At 37.9% G+C, this 16,707-nt stretch overlaps 1 protein-coding gene across 2 annotated transcripts in view; it reads left to right on the top strand.

Moving 5' to 3' along the window:
* Nucleotides 1-15,119, top strand: part of ppp3ca (protein phosphatase 3, catalytic subunit, alpha isozyme) — a 38,216-nt gene extending 23,097 nt beyond the window's left edge. The window contains exons 7-14 of one of the 2 annotated variants that reach the window (XM_074672002.1): nucleotides 3,735-3,812; nucleotides 3,925-4,019; nucleotides 5,994-6,119; nucleotides 6,234-6,311; nucleotides 8,011-8,095; nucleotides 8,293-8,390; nucleotides 10,068-10,118; nucleotides 13,128-15,119. In XM_074672002.1, coding sequence (XP_074528103.1) covers nucleotides 3,735-3,812; nucleotides 3,925-4,019; nucleotides 5,994-6,119; nucleotides 6,234-6,311; nucleotides 8,011-8,095; nucleotides 8,293-8,390; nucleotides 10,068-10,118; nucleotides 13,128-13,306 — 790 coding nt within the window. In that variant the 3' untranslated portion in view covers nucleotides 13,307-15,119. The remainder of the gene's footprint in view (nucleotides 1-3,734; nucleotides 3,813-3,924; nucleotides 4,020-5,993; nucleotides 6,120-6,233; nucleotides 6,312-8,010; nucleotides 8,096-8,292; nucleotides 8,391-10,067; nucleotides 10,119-13,127) is intronic. The other variant, XM_074672003.1, reaches the window with a different exon arrangement.
* The last annotated feature ends 1,588 nt before the right edge of the window (nucleotides 15,120-16,707 follow it).

Here is a 16,707-nt window from a genome sequence, read left to right as displayed (position 1 = left end):
TTCCCTTGCAGTAATCAATAGATACCGTTGGAATAGGCAGAAGATAAATTAGAATACAGCAATGTTTGGAGCTTTATTTGTGTTCTTGCATGACCTACGCTTTGCAAGTACTGAAAAAACAGTTTTGCTACTATGAAGAACGTAATCTGTATGAGTGTGATGTATAATTTGCTCTTATTTCTAAGTCTGAAATGCGTTGTGGATGTGTTTTTTAATAGAATCGGTTATATAACAGCTTCTGAGAGCAGCGTTTTGCAGTTCTATCAGGATGCATTTTCAGCTACACTGGAGAGAGCTACACCACGTGTGTTTATGTGTAACACGGCTTCTTCTGTAACGTATATATATGGGCCACTGAGAGGATGTTGGTCATGTGACCTAGATAAATGAAGATGACACAGTTTTGCCAGGTACTCAGGGCACAGCAGTCTCCTTGTTTTTCTTTCGGCACAAACCTTTGAGCACTTAAATATTTCAAACATTGTGAAAGTTTGATGGGTCCGGGGATGGCAGTGCCTGTGAGAGAAAGAGCCGGAGCAGGGGATTGTTGCTGGGGAGGATGTACTGTATGTTACTGTAGGGCTTGGAAATGCAAGTTACGGCTTTTGAAGCTTTAGCATTCTCACAAACAGTACTCAATCTTTTTTTATGAGAAATTAAGAATCTTAAATTTTAAAATGAAATGTTTTGCAGCTTCAAATTGGATTGTAGAGTGTGAATACAGTGAATGTGGATCAATTTATAGATTCAATAGATTTAGATAGAGAATTCTTTTCAGCTTTGCTTACCTGCACAAAGACTTCAAATTCAACTGTAGTAAAAAATGGTGTTTCAAATGGTTAAGGAAAATGTTTCATTTTAAGTTTTTTATATCTGGTGTTATTGCTATTTCCTTATGATTTCTTCAAAGTTATTCAAAATTATAATTTCCACTACTGAATGAAGAGGACAGATTTTCTAATCATAAAACTGCATCCAAAAGAAGTGTGTCTGATACCAGCAGGAAAACCTTATCACACATTGTCATCACAGATGCTTAATTGAAATAAATAAAATGGTCTTTGGAAACTCATGAACCACAAGACAAATTGAAACTGTGCTGTTACATTTTAAAGGAGCTATTTAAACTCATATCTACCATCTTTCTGTAACCCTGGAGACACATTTTAAGGGGGTGATACAGTTTCTGAATGACATAACATTTTCGGTGTTACATAACAGATATGATGAGAGCTGTTCAATGGTGGACTACATTAATACAGAGGCTGTATGTGAACCAAGTTTGACAACTTGCCCCTCTTAGATGACACAAGTCTACTGTTTCATGTCTCTTTGAAATATTAATAAATTATTGTATGTGTTCATTTTCTTCTTGGGATCCGTATCTAATTCAAACATGCGCATCTTCATCATGAGCTTTCCAACAGGAAGTAATCTGACTTTAATCACCTTTTCTTTGAACACCCTAACACGTGGTCACCATAGACTGTATAAAACATGGACGTAGTCTCGCCGACGTCACTCGTCTGTTTCTGGAACAGAATATGAAGCACATCGGCTATTGCGGCCATATTGGTAGTGGCAAGGGCTTTGCGTACAGCCATAGGGTGCCTGTCGGTCAAGTGACCCTCAGCTGTGCCTCTTATTGGGGGAGCTCGCGATCTTAATATCCTCTTAACGGCCAAGTTAGAAAAAAATTCACCCCCTGTACAGTGGGTGCTGATAGTGAAATTAACGACTCAGACAGGAGACATTTTTTGAATCAGGCTGTAAATAGGTTAATTTCTGCTTTGAAAATGGCTTTTTTGGCTTGGTTTGTATGTGACTTCCTGTACTTCCGGAGCCAGCCTCAAGCGAACACACGAGAAACAGCAGATTTTAGCAGTTTCGCATTGTTGGGTTGCTGCTTGGTGGTCACACTGTTATAGCATATAGCCAGTAAAATTATGATTTACTTTACCTTTTTAACTTTTCAACTTCTCTTTGTTGTTTTTTGTTTTTTTAAATACAGATTAAAAAAAATAATGATAAAAAAAAAAAATTAAACCAAGGCAAGTTTATCCATACTTAAAATGTATAGGCTAAGTGAAGAAATCTTAGATCTTGTGACAATTCAAGATCTTGGAGAAAAATTAATGTAACACTGGATGGAAATAAATCTTGTGACCTTGCAGAAGCTTTTTTTTTTTGGCCAGGTAGTGTACATGCTCTAGCTATTTTCAAGTTCCTCATAAGTTCCCAGTTAGCGCCCATTAATTCCTGTGGAAGGTGTATGACTTTAAAAACTTTACATATTCCCAGAAGTTTGCAACCCTGATCAAAACAAATGGTTGACATCGTGGAGACCATGTTCTACTAATTTTTCTGGTCATACACGCGAAACATGTTTTATAATTAATTTTAAAAAAGTTAAGGCTAAAGGAGTTGGTGCAACAGGAAAGCAGTTTCTTTGCTGTTTCCACCTCTTTACTTGTTTGCTGATGGATCAAAAGTTAAGCTAAGGCAGCATTTTAATTAGGGAACCTGCCATCATTGGACTCCATAAGGCCTCTTCAGAAACCTATGAGGTGATGTCACTGTGATAGTGTCTCTGTTTAATGCAGTGTGTGTATGGACGCAGATTGGGAGGAAGTGAACTCTCAAAAGTTCCATCAAAAGTACCAAAACAGAAGACTTCTCTTTACTTCAGAGATGTATGAAAATTACACCCATCACAAGACCCAAAACAATTCCAAAAAAAGATGAATTATTCTGCACAATGACTCAGCTTTTTATACATGCTTTAGTGGGTTTAAAAATATTTCACCACAACAAGCACAAATAGCACAGAAAAACAAACATCAGCCAATGACCAAAAACAGAAAAAAATAGGGACCCATTGGCAGATACTTTTTCATAGATTTATTAGAAATGTCCAAGTGGGTAAAGGAAATTGTCAAAGGGGACATTATCACTCACCAGCAACAAAACTTAAACTAATAGGATGATTGTTGGAGGGGAAGTTAACCCACAAAGAGTTCCCTAAAATTGCAACTATTTCAGACAAAAAATCTCCACCTCTGGCTCAAAGTGTGACTTTATAGCTGACAAAAGTGACCGATGAATGGGGCTGTGAAATTTGGGTAGCAGCCGTGAGAAATTGCGAGGGAACAAAATTGTTCCTCCAAAACGTTGTCCTGAGGCAGCATATAATCTAAGAGTTTGAAAAAGCTTCCTGGGCATCCTCTTTCAGCTATAGCAGCAGTGGATGAATAAGAGGCCACTTAATGCAAAGACCAGCCAAAGAACTGTGGATTAGATATGCATACTGCTGGTTGAAAGTATTTCTTGTCCATGTTTGAGTGTTTTTAATGTGTTAGCTCACAGGCTTCACTTCCTTTCAGGCATCTCCCTGTCAGGAGCTCTGGGGCAGGAAGCTCTGACTGGGTTAGTTTGTTTTTCAATGCAACAGGTAGCAGTTAGATTGGTTTTTCACACACTTGCATCATACTCCTCAGAAAGCCTTTCATGAATGTATTTATAAGTGATAAATCTTTGTTCATTTTCTGGTGAGGGAAAGTGAATGTGAAATTAGTAACCTGCAATTTAAATGGATGTCTGCTCTGTGATGCTGAGGAACAGGCTTTGAAGTCATGTTTTGATAAAGTTGTAACCGAGCTGATTTGTTCTCTGACATATATTGTTGCCAGACATTTTGGTAATAATTCAACCTGTTTGTGTTCTCTCTTTTCCAGTTATCCAGCTGTGTGTGAGTTCCTACAGAGCAATAACCTATTATCGATCATCCGAGCACATGAAGCACAAGATGCAGGGTAAGCCATCCATACAGTGATCTTAAAAAGACATGAATAAAAACAGATATTTGCACAAAGCTAAAGAAAGTGTCCTTTCTTCTGTCTTTATCTCCTCCTGTTTACATTTTAGCTACCGGATGTACCGTAAAAGCCAGACGACTGGATTCCCATCTCTCATAACCATCTTCTCAGCGCCAAACTACCTGGATGTTTACAACAACAAAGGTGAGAAAATCTCTTCATTGTAAACCATCTTTGTTCCAGTTTAATCTGCAGCTCTGTTGTGTGTTTCAGGTTGTATCTGCTCTTATAAAGGAATATATTTCACTATTTATAACACCATTAAGAGAAATGAGCAGATGTGCTGCTGAGTTTTGTCAGTGACAGTGTTGGAGTGTGTTTTGAATACGTCTGTGCTTCCTTTGTCTTGTTCAGGGCTCATTGCATGTGTAGAACGTGAGTTTAAAATAGCCAGCCTCAGCCGAGGTTCCCTGATGGAGACCGATGGTCGCAGCACATCTGCTATTTTAAACAGACACTGCCCTGCAAAATAAAAGGCACGTTAATTTTGCACAAATCCAACATTGTGCCTAGGGTTTTTCTAAAGGAGACATGAGTTTCACATTTTCTTGGTGAGGTCACATACCACCAATGAAATGAGCCTGAAAAAAAGATGGAATATCATCATTTTCTGAAACTGTGCTGAGTAAAACACAATTATATCCCTGTTAAAATGGATTGTTCCTGTTAATTATCATTTAATTTTTATGGCTGTGCACAGTAGAGAGGCACAAATTGAGAAATTCATTCACTGCTAAATTAAACAGCTAACAGGGAGTCCAGTGTTGTGAAAGAGATGCCCCAATTCCAATGTCACTGCAACACCTGAACCTCTGGCATTTTAACAGCATCTGGGTTACATTATATGAAAAAAAGACTTCACAGTCAACGGGAAGAGATTGCGATGAGCTTCTATGGCTTACATGTTGAAATGTTTTTCTTAGTTCAAACTGGATGGTATGGATGTGACTGTCTTCAGCTCGTGAGCAGGCAGAAGAATGCATCAGGGAGCCCCTGTTTGTTTGTGTTCTCAGATCTGTGTCCTGGTTGCTAAGGGCTATGGGAGATGGGGAGCGTAGGAGGGACTGTCGGCACCGCTGACTATCTCCATGAGGCTTTATCCCTCTTGATGTAACAGTGTCAGCAATCCTTGGCCTCAGTGAGGCCATCTAGTGGTTTAATGTCTAATGTTCTGCTGTGTCTGCTCTCAAGCTGAATATATGGAATGGCCTGTTTAAGAAAATAAATCAGGGAATATGAAAAAACGTGTTTACACGTACGTGTTGGTATACTAAATATATGTGAAACATAGCTGTGCATATGGCTATGACACAGTAGATCTTAGAAAATGCAAACAGCACAGAGCAGTCTGCCATTTTTCCTAACATGTTCTTAAAAAACAAACAAAATTTGCATCAGATTCTATCAATCAATTCTCACGGACACAAAAGTTCAGTATATTTTTTTAAAACTTGTTATTAGGAAAGAGTGTGCAAAGACTGGTCCTCGTGAGTATGAATGTAGTTGCAGCGCAGGCCAATTTAAGTCAAGAAACAAACCAGATTCAGAGGAGACACTTACTCCAAAACAAATAATCCTGAAGAGTGACTGCTCTGATATACTGCCTATTAGTAGTGTTATGGTACATTAATACGGATCAATACATAAATGGATTCAATGGTCAAGGATTTGAAAACTTGGATACAGAGAGAGGATACAATCAATATCATCCTCTTAAAGATACACCTATTATTTGACATTACCATGATGCTTCTGGGTCACTGTATGAGTATACAGCTCCAACCCAAAGAGAGATAATGATAAGTTTAGACAAAGATAGATAATGTTAGCTGGCAGATGTATTGATTAGATTCAGATTTTTCTTCCCTCTGTAGGATAAACCCGTGTGTACACATATTTGAAGGAAGTTAGGTCAGCAAACAAAGCACATGGCGCATGCAGACAAATGAAAACATACTGGAAAAACACAATAAATCTGGCCCTGTAACCTAAAATAGAATAACAAAAGCACTGACACTTGGTGTGATTGAAAAGCCCACACAACACCACCACACGCTCCAAGATTCAGGAAGATTCAAAAAAGGTTTTGACTTGTGTTTCTCTTCTGCCTCCCAACAGCTGCTGTGCTGAAATATGAAAATAACGTCATGAACATCCGACAGTTCAACTGTTCACCCCATCCCTACTGGTTGCCAAACTTCATGGATGTCTTCACCTGGTCTCTGCCGTTTGTTGGAGAGAAAGGTACAGTGTTTCCAGAACATAATCTCCTCATATGCTTGATTTGTTTTTTAATAGAGCTGACCTCTGAGACTTGATGACCTCATTTCTCTCTCCTACACTCTGTTTCCTCTCCAGTCACAGAAATGCTGGTGAACATTCTGAGCATCTGTTCTGATGATGAACTCATGAATGATGAAGATGAGATCTTTGATGGTAGGATGTTTTGTAAATAATGATTAATAATTCTATTTGCCATTTTCATGGGTGCATTGTGGGTCTGAATCAGACTTCATGCAGCGAATCAGATCTATCATGGGATTATATAAGAAAATATTGAAAACCCAAATCTTTAGTTTTGAAGATTAATACTGCGTTTATGTGTTTCTCAGATGGTCCCAGTTTCCACGTTAAGTAATCAGTGAGACTGCAGTGTGATCACATGCTTTTAGTTTGAAAAGTTGGGTTTATAATTCTTTTAATGTTCAAGATGGGATGCTGATAAATACTATACTGTAGCTATAGCTAACGCACTTGATTTGTTCTTAAGAGTTTGATTGCAAATTTATGTAAACAATTAACTTTAAAAAGTCTAGGTCCTTCAAAATGGACAGAAATTAATGACAATACCGTATTATGATTAGGGCTGGGACCATATGCTGTCCTCGCGATTCGATTCTATTATGATTTTTGGGATGCTGATTTGACTTAAATTGCGATTCTTCAATATTTACAATTTTTTATTTACTTTTTTAACACCAGACTATGTAAAAAAAACTTAAATGATGATGTTTACAGACTATATCAAGAGCTAGTTTTCCCAAAAAAACACACATCATGTCAATCAGAAAGAAACATTTCACCCTCTGCAGGAGAAAAGTGGTAACTTTTTCTCCAATCCAGTTTATAAACAAAGACTGAAATGAAAAATTTGAATTTGAAAAAAAAAAAGATTTATTTGACAAAGAATCATGATTTTGACATTGTCAAACAAAAAATCCCGATAAATAGATTTTCGATTTTTTTTCCCACCCCTAATTATGATACCATACATTATTGAGATTAAGTAACATGACGTCAAATCAAACCAAATTTTTTCCCCAACTTTATGAGATGTTCTGACTTAAGCAGGTATTCACAGGATTTTTCAGATGCTGGAACTCATTTTTCTGATGTCATACTATGAAACGCACTTATTAAGACATATATTCTTTGGTGGTGACCTAGATGCTGCATCAGGTTTGATGTGTGTTTGACCCTCAAGCTGCAACGTCCTTTCCATCATCTTATACAACTCTTTAAACACTTTTGGCGTATCTGAAAAACTACCACACTGCTGACTTCACTTGCTTCTTAAGTGGATACTAAACTTCGCTGCATGGTCCCTCTCCCATAGTTAGGCTAATGTAGCATAGCCTCCATGACTCTTCATAAGCACGGCACATTAAGCTGGTGCTCTACAGGCCTCACTCTGTTTCCATTCTGTGCAGGTTATGCCAGTAATAATAATAATGAAAATGTATGGGCTTCTTTATGCAAGTAAAAACAGAAAAACTTGGTGAAGTGAAGCCTGCAATTAAGTTGGATTTTAAAGAAAAGTTAAAAGGAAAACCGGTGAATTTCAAAGGTCATAGACTTCATCCCTAAATCTAGACTGTGTGGTGATAAATGTTTGTAATGATGTCACTTAAGCTCATTACAATGCATCGCAATTACCTAGCATTACACTGATGCATGAATTGCACTAAATTAAACATTACTACAGTAGCCTGTGCGAAACATTGTCTTTGTATTGTATGCATCATATTCTCTCACAGTATTCTCCCTGCATTATATAGGTTTCTAAAGTCAGTATTTTCTGTACAAGAGATGAGTATATAAAAGAAATACTTATGAATGTTTTTTGTTTTGTCAGCCAATGCAGCTGCAGCACGCAAGGAGGTGATCAAAAACAAGATCCGTGCCATCGGGAAAATGGCCAAAATGTTCTCAGTTCTCAGGTACAGTTTATGTTTGCATGTGAGAAGTGGAGTGGAGTTCATATGAAAAATCCTGGAAGTGTGTCAGGTATTTGTGTGTACAGTTGGGTCAAGTGTGTGGATGCACTGTTGTCAAAGTTGGGGTATAAAGTAGACTTCTTTTTCAGTTTGATCAGGGTTCAGAGAAGTTTTCTGACCTGTTTGTGCATTTCCTGCAGAGAGGAGAGTGAAAATGTGTTGACGCTTAAGGGCCTGACGCCCACTGGCATGCTGCCGAGCGGGGTTCTCTCTGGAGGCAGACAGACACTGCAGAGTGGTGCGTACACACCTCAGCATAAGCCTGTTTCTACCCTGAGCTCCCTTTTTATTTCATTTCATTACCATTCTCAGCCTTACCAATGGTCTAATCTCTTTCTCCTTCTCTACCTCTCTTACCCAGATGTAGGGTGGTGATATAACTTTTTCTTTAGTGTATTGAAGCAATGATCACATTTACACTGGAGAGAATGGCAGTAGTGTTGCTAACCTGACCAAACAATACCTGACCAAGCAATTATTCCACTCAAATTGTTACAGATAAAATGTTGACCTCAGCTGCCTTCTCACACAAAACAGAATCCAACCGGGGTCCAGTTTGAACTTTTTACCACATCATTGCAAAGTCAAGCTTAATGGGAAATGTTGGTATGCTTCTTGATTGTGATTTGCCGATCAGGCAACAACAGACTTCACATACACAAGAAAAGACTGTGTGTGAAGAGCAAAAACAGGCAGTCCACTGCAATGGCACACATGATACTAATCAGCAGTAATGTGATGACAATTTATTCATCTCTGTAAGATAAGATATTCCTTTAATTTTCCCAAAGTGGGGAAATTTACGGGGTTACAGCGGCAAACAAAGTATAAAGTGACATTAAAATAAGAATGTCTTAAATAGAATAGTTGTTCTAAATTTGTTTCACTTTAAAGTCTGACCACAGTTGGAAGAAAAGATTTACAATATCTCTCAGTGAGACACCACCGGTGAAGAAGACTGTCACTGAACAAGCTTTCCAGCTAGAAACCATTACCAACCTTATTTTTAAGCTGATCTCAGACTTCCAGGAATGAAGTCCAACCTCCATTTAACAAACATTTTAAAAAGTTGTTTGCTTCAACCTCACGAAGCTCCCAGTCAAAAAACCATTTAAAGAACCATGGATTTAATCATGGCTAACCTAAGACTTTTTATCTCAAGCAAATCACAAGGACAAAGGTGTCATACTGCTGAAGTAAGCCCAAGGGAAAGTTATATGGAACCTGCCATTTACAGTGAAACTGAGACTCACCAAAAACAGATACACTTGGAGAGGGGAATTTTTCTGCTCTTCAGATCTGACCATGCAGCTTGCTCTCAAGTTGCTGATTAGGCTATAAACAATGCAACGCATGGGAAAGAAAGTCTTAGCTGAAAGTCATTTATCACAAAGTGCTGGCTTCTCTGTAAATTGAGTTGGCCATTGTTCCCAGAGGCCTTTATCGTCAACAGATGAAAGCCAGTGGGTTCTGAGGTTGAAGCTTGATCAAAGTGGGATCTACAACGGTGTATCAAAACTGGTGTGCTTACAGAGCTAGAAAGAAAGCCTATTCGCTGACATAAAACATAAAAAACTTTTTTGAATATCCCATGCAATGCCAAAGTAGGTCATTGCTCTCTTTTTACCTTAGAACTATTACAGTCTCAATTTTTCATGTCTGCCTCTTTTCTTTAACTCTCTACCTTTCAGTTTCTCTGTATTATTTCCCTCTTCATTTTCTAAACTGTTTTTTTAACCCTATGTTGACACTAACTCTCTCAGTTTTAATGCACGGCACGCCACTGACTTTGGCTGCACTGCCAGTGAACATGTACTTCTCATCTGGCCTAACATGAGCCGCCTTTTCGCCGGGGCTGCATTTTACATTTGCATGGCTTTATCAGCAGTAACCTGCTCCCCTCCTCCCCCCTCAGCCACCATTGAAGCCATTGAAGCCATCGAGACGCAGGATGAGGACGGAGAAGGTAAACCCGTGCTCCTCCTTCAGCTCCTCTCAACATGACCTTCCAATCAACAGCCCACACAATCAAACTCTACTGACAGCTTCATGCCAGTATTGGCAGCACTTTACTTTGCAGTGCCAGGGATTAGAAAAGAAATCAAAGCACACAATTGGATTTTAAATTGATTTAAAGAGCTCACGTTTAACTTCAAAGCAGAACTTAGCCAAAAACATGAACTGAAATGAGATCAATGGTTATTTGTAAAGTAGGGCACCTTATGCACAGTGGGAAGTTCATCTTTAATGAATTGTCTCCAAATGGGTCCCAGAGTGTTGAGTAATAATTGGATAAGTGATAGTTTTCAGTTTCATACAGGGCGGAGTTACGCATTGTGTTGTCATGTCAGTGTTTGGTAAAGGAACAAAGTACTCAGGGAGATATTATGAGATGCAGACTTTAACAGTGTTATGTAAAGCTGGTAAAGATTTTCTAGGAGCTGCTTTTTAAAGCAATGACATTAGAATAGGATTAATTGAAACACTGCAAAGTTAATTGCTGCCAAGAGATGCATGACTTGGAAAAAAAATAAATCATTGTTTTGACTTTGGCTTGTAAATGGCCTCATTCTAGTTCTGAAATATGCTGCATGCAGAAGAGCAAAAAACACACCAGAGTCTCCACATGAATTATGCATCATGAAGCCTCAGTTGCTCGTGATATGTCTGAGGTAATCTTTGCTCACTTAACATGAAGCTTCAGTATCACACTGGAACTGACAGCACCAGTACAGCTAAAAGGGATTGAGGACAATTTAGTACATTAGCTTTTATGACTCGTTTTGGGGGTAAACAGTAGGGGACTACATACCTTTGTAAACAAAAAAACTGTTATCAATGTAGGACTCATAATTGATCAAAGACCGTTTTCACCAGCACCACCTACAGGAATTTATGCAGATAAATTAAAGTTCTAATTTCTTTTTCTCGGTGTAACAGATTAACAGCTTCATTTTAAATGTGTGTAAAAAGTGTTACCGTTGTCCTAGCATTAAAAGGCAAATTTCAGTTCCAGTTTTACAACACTAAGTTAGGGATAAAGGTTGCAACATAACCGTATGTAAAAAGGTGATACTGTTAGGAGGTAAGTCCTTGCAATTCAATCAGAAAATGTTGACAGGGGCTATATACGCAAACCATTCACTTTTTGAGTCAAAACAAAAACTGCTAATAGCCTGCTCCTGGTGGTCAATACCTTTAGCATTGTTGATTTTGTGCTCATGTTCATAAGCTATACCAATTGTAACTGTACTGTGAGTTATCACACAAAAAAGTCAAAGAACAGCTCTGACTGACTCTTTCAGAAAGGTCAGTCATAGAGTGCTGTACCTTCAGTGATTTTATCTTAAATTGCTTTAGTTTTGAGTCGACTTTCTGCAGCTCTTGAATACCCGTTGAATCGAATCTGCAGATTGGGTTTATTTTTGGTGCTAATGCTAGCTGCATCTAGTGATGCTTTGTATTTTTTTTCTAATCTTAGCTGACATTTTCTAGTGATTTGCTGACTTTCAGCTTATTATCTGAAAGCTTATTAGCTTAGCTTACTCTCCTCTCAAACAATAATGCCGCGTTTTCACTAGAGGTAGACCGATATATCGGGCCGATATTTGGACATTTGTCTCTATCGGCCATCGGCCGTATTTTCTTTTAAAAAGCCAATTTTTGATCCGTTATATGAAATGACGCAATTTTTGATCAGGCACAAAAAAGATGAGCACCTCAAACTTGTGGAACCACTTGGATACATTACATACTTTTGTTCAAATTATATTAATAAGTTTAAATTTCTTTTTTGACATTTTAAGAAGAGTGTGAATGTTTACTACTGCTTGTTACATTGTGTGTTTACTCAGACAAAATATTTCATTGTTTTGAAAGCTGAATAAATGTTCAGAGGACTGGACACGACTTGTTGTAATAGATTTCTTTTAGTTGCTCAGAAATTGCTGCGTTTCACAAAAAATTGATAAATATATATTTATTTAACAATCGGCCTGAATATCAAATTGGAAAAATCTGCTATGCATATCGGCATCGGCTGCCCAAATTTGGAAAGCATCGGCATCTGCCCCCAAAAAACCCATATTGGTTGACCTCTAGTTTTCACCAAGTGGATAGGTTTGGTTCAGGACAGTTAACCCTGATCTTGCTTATTTCTTAAGCTAACTCCACAACACCTCTCTCTTTATTTCCTTTTTTCTTTCCGATTCACATGTTAGCAGATCAGACCATTGATGTCATTGTGAGCTGCGAGTCTCAAGAGTGTCTCGCATGCCAATAATCCAGAGAATTTAATATTTTTCTCCTGACCCACATGCTGATCTTGGCCAAGACACAAAATAATGATACACTGTGGTCTGTATTGGCTTCATATCAGCTAAATTTATATCTTAATATCCTGTAAAGTGTAGCTGGAAAGCACTTCCACAGAATCCTTGTAACAGCAAAAGCTTTTTAATTTTTTTTTCCGGGAAAGCTCCCCTTGTGTTCTAATGATGCTTTTATTCCTGCTCCTTCTCTCTCAGTGGGTTGCAGTGTTTCTAGCTACATGTCTAGGACCTAATTGGTACAACTGGTACAAAAAAAGAAGGGTGCCAAAATAGTAAAATGGTACAAATTAGTTGTTTTGGTATGTTTCCCAACTTTTGATTGTGGAAACATCAAGCAATGCAAACCATTCAAAACCAGACAGAACCCAGTATCCTATTTGTATTACATGAAATTGTATAAGTCAAATGAATGAAAATAAATTAAATATTCTCTCTATTGGCTGATAGTTTATTGGACCAGTATAAATTCATCCTTTTTTTAAAGCAAAAGATCGAGCATTCAGAGGCTGAACTTATAAGTTTGTTTGTTTTGTGGGTTTTCTTTGGTTGTGCCCTGGAGAAATCCCAAAAGCATTTTAAGGAAAAACACAACTTGCGCCATCTGTTTTTTACAATATTGTCATACATCTGTTTTTTTTTTGCAGCAATCCGAGGTTTCTCCCCCCAGCACAAGATCACCAGCTTTGAGGAGGCGAAGGGCCTGGACCGCATCAATGAGCGCATGCCCCCTCGCAGGGATGGGGTGAACCACGTTGGTCACTCCATGGGGAAGATGAACATGTCGGAGGCGAATGGCACCGATGACAACAGCAACCTCCAGTGATGTGCTGACTGAGCCTCACAACCGTGCCGCTGTCAAGCTGTACAGCAAGACATTGCCAAATCGGGAATTCAGGCCTCAGAAATAAACCAGGCCCACAGACAGAACATGAAATCTGCAGCAAATCTACTCTAAATGGGTAAAAGGTCATTTTTTTCATGACGATATGTCATCACACAGATTGGGGGAGGGGGGAGCAAAGAGCATAGGGGTGAGGGGAATCCGGCAGCCTGACAGAGAAAAGTGTGGTTGAAAGATGTTTCAGCCTGTCGTTCCCTTTCTTGACAGAATTGGAGACTGAATGTTGAGGCTGTGTTGTACCAAGTGCTGACAAATGTCTGCTCCTTCAATGCAGGGCCTGACAGATGACATAATTGCAGTATCCATGCCACATGAATCATTTTACTGTTTCCTAAGTGTTTATTATGAATCACTCACAAGTTCACTTCATGAGGACACACTAATCTTGTTTACCTTCATGTTTTGCTAGTATTAACAAGTCACATCACTTTGTGAGCAAGAAAGCAAATAGCAAGGAAGCGAATTGTGTACCTCTGAGAACTTGCAGTGCAATCTTACCAATGGACTTGAATTTTATTGATTTACCTTGTAGTAAGATGCTGCCATGCTGAGAAGGGGAAGAGGACGGGTGCTCTTGTGTAGTAACTGTTCCGGATGGATCTGTCCCCATACTCTCCAGGATTACTCCTTTCCTCACCTCTCGTTATCAGTCATCTCCTAGCAAGAATCTAATTGGAGGGGATGAGGAAAGAAGGGGAGGGGAAGAAAGGAGTATTTAGACATTTTGAACACCAGTTGGTCAAAGTAACACAACACTCCACATAAAGATGCTGTTTTATCCAAGTATGTAGGTGAATGTCCCGGGTTAAACTTTCATCCAAACCATCCTTTTAGTTATATTTTATCCCCCTTACTTCAAAAGTCTGAGTACACTTTTTTGAAGCTTGGCATTTGTGAAAACTATACCTCACATGAGCAAAACCATGCAATTCACTCTGCTAAGTGTACATTCGAGCATCCTCTGCTGAAGATTGGATTAAGGTTTTCTGCATTGCTGGGATCGGCAGCATTAATCTCAAGTTTCTGGATCAAGAGGACAAAATTACGATGCTGTTTTGAAGATGGACTTTACTGTCACACAACACCTGATTATTTCTCACCTGCTTATGACTGAAGAGGAGGTGAAAGAAAACGGATGTGCCCTTTGAGTTTTTGCACTTTCTGATGTGCTGCAAATTCAATGAGATTTTGTGTGTAGGAGATAAACAAAGAGATGTATCAAAGTGAGAAGGTAATTCTATAAACTTGTGAATTAACTAACACAGTTAACGAATCATGTGGAAGAAGTGCACTGATATTCCATCTACTTTACTACTTCAGTTCAAATTCATGTGACTTTAGTACAATGCATGGTTGTAAAAGATATTTTCATTCATCAAGACCGAACACAACCATTTATTTGATTTTAAACCTATCAATATTGCATCAAAGTGTCTTGATCATCTAAATTTATTATTTTCTACCAAATTTTATTTCTAAATTAAACTATATGAGAACAGAAGCAGGCTAAGAAAAATACCACTTTCAAATGCAACCACACTGTGATTCGAATACAATGATTAACATTCATTGACTGCCGCACCAAGAAAAAATAACTAAAAATAAAACATAAAAACAATGTGCAAAGGTCTATCTGTGAAGGACACTGATGTGATGCACTAAATGGGTCTTTTTTTAAGGCTGAAAGGAAAGAAAAGAAACAAAATTAAGACCGAAAACGTTTTCGTTTTTTTTTTTTTAAATATGAGGAGGTTGAAAGCAGTGAACCCCAAACCTGAAGTGACACTTTCTATCACATAAATTTCTATAATCTCCCTTAATTCATCAATATTTTTTCTACTTAATGTTTTCCCACTCAGTGGTAAAGGTATGTGAATTAAGGGTGGAAAAGGTGATTTTTAACACAGCATCTATGGTATGGAACGCATCAATGCATGCAATTAAGTTCCTAATTGTTATGTGAGATTATAATTGTGATAGTTGTGTTTCAAATAGTAAACTTGAATTATTTTATTTTTTAAATTATATTTGAAGTTCTATTTGTCTTGTTTTATAACTTTTATAAATAGGCTTCCTTTGATTGTTTTGGTCAATTTTTTTCAATCTGTTATTTATTATCACTGCTTTTAATTTTATATCGATTTATTGTATGCAGAGATGCCCTACTAAGGTGTGAAGCCTGGTGTTTATTTATTTTCGATTGTACTGATGTACAGAAATTGTTCAATAGTGTGAATGAATATAATCTCAGTGAAAAGCAACTTTCAGGCTGCCAAAGCATGATAGCATGGTTTTCAGATGTAAATGAATTGGACACACAGAAAATCATGTGTCACACTTACGTTTAACAGGAATCATTGTACTCTGGTTATATTTAATGCTGATATTATTATTGTTACAATTTAGCTTATGGTTCTTTTCCTTCCTCTGTTTCTGGTTCTTGTATGGTCTACATGCATATTTCAACAAACAAATATAATGGATTTTATCTTGCAACATTTTTTTATTATCTATGGAAATATGTTTTCGCATCTGACTTCCTAAATGATACACACATTGTAAGCATGCCCTATGGGACAAATCACATTTTTTTACTCTTGAATAAAATATGCATGAACAAAAGTATGTTGCATTGTTTTTTGCAAGTAAAAGTATAAATGCTAAGTCAATTTTTATCTCCTAAATCCCTCCTAAAGTGCACTAATAGTGTTGTTGATCAACTTTTGTTGGAAGCTGAAAAAAGGAATGTGTGGGAATGTGAATTGAGCCGAGGACCAAATTATGGTGGTTAGATTACTGTATCTGAGCGTCTCCAAAATTGCAGCTCTTGTGAGGTGTTCCCGGTCTACAGAGATCAGTACCAACCAAAAGTGGTGCCTGGCTGAGCTAAAACTACTCTACAAAGGCTTCGGAACACACAGTGTTACAGATTTTAGGTCTGGGGCTATGCCGCCGTACTTGGCACAATGTTAGACAAATGACAAATGAAGAAAAACGTTTAAATACAATTTGCTAGATTTATCTTCCTGTGTTTGAGCTCATGGCTAGTATTCCAAAATTCCAAATAAAGACAGTTTTAACTTTCAATAATTTCAATATTGTTTCTATATTTCAAATATAACTCACTAATCAATTCTGTCATTTTAATTTTACTTTTTCTGAAGTTACATTTACAGGCATTTATGTTTTTATTTAAAGGGGATCAGACATAGAGCAGGAAACTGGTACAGGCTGGTATGTGGCATGTGTGAAGGAGGCTGCATATTGGAATTAAACGCAGGCCCCTGGTTCAAGGACTAAAGCCTCTGTACATGGGGCAAGCA

The sequence above is a fragment of the Halichoeres trimaculatus genome, unplaced genomic scaffold (assembly GCF_033239565.1).
Source record: "Halichoeres trimaculatus isolate MK-OKI-2021-1 unplaced genomic scaffold, fHalTri1.1 fHalTri1_scaffold_6, whole genome shotgun sequence".
In the NCBI taxonomy this organism is placed as follows: domain Eukaryota; kingdom Metazoa; phylum Chordata; class Actinopteri; order Labriformes; family Labridae; genus Halichoeres; species Halichoeres trimaculatus.
Note: the sequence above shows the minus strand (reverse complement) of the source record. Positions and strands in the feature narration are given on the sequence as shown.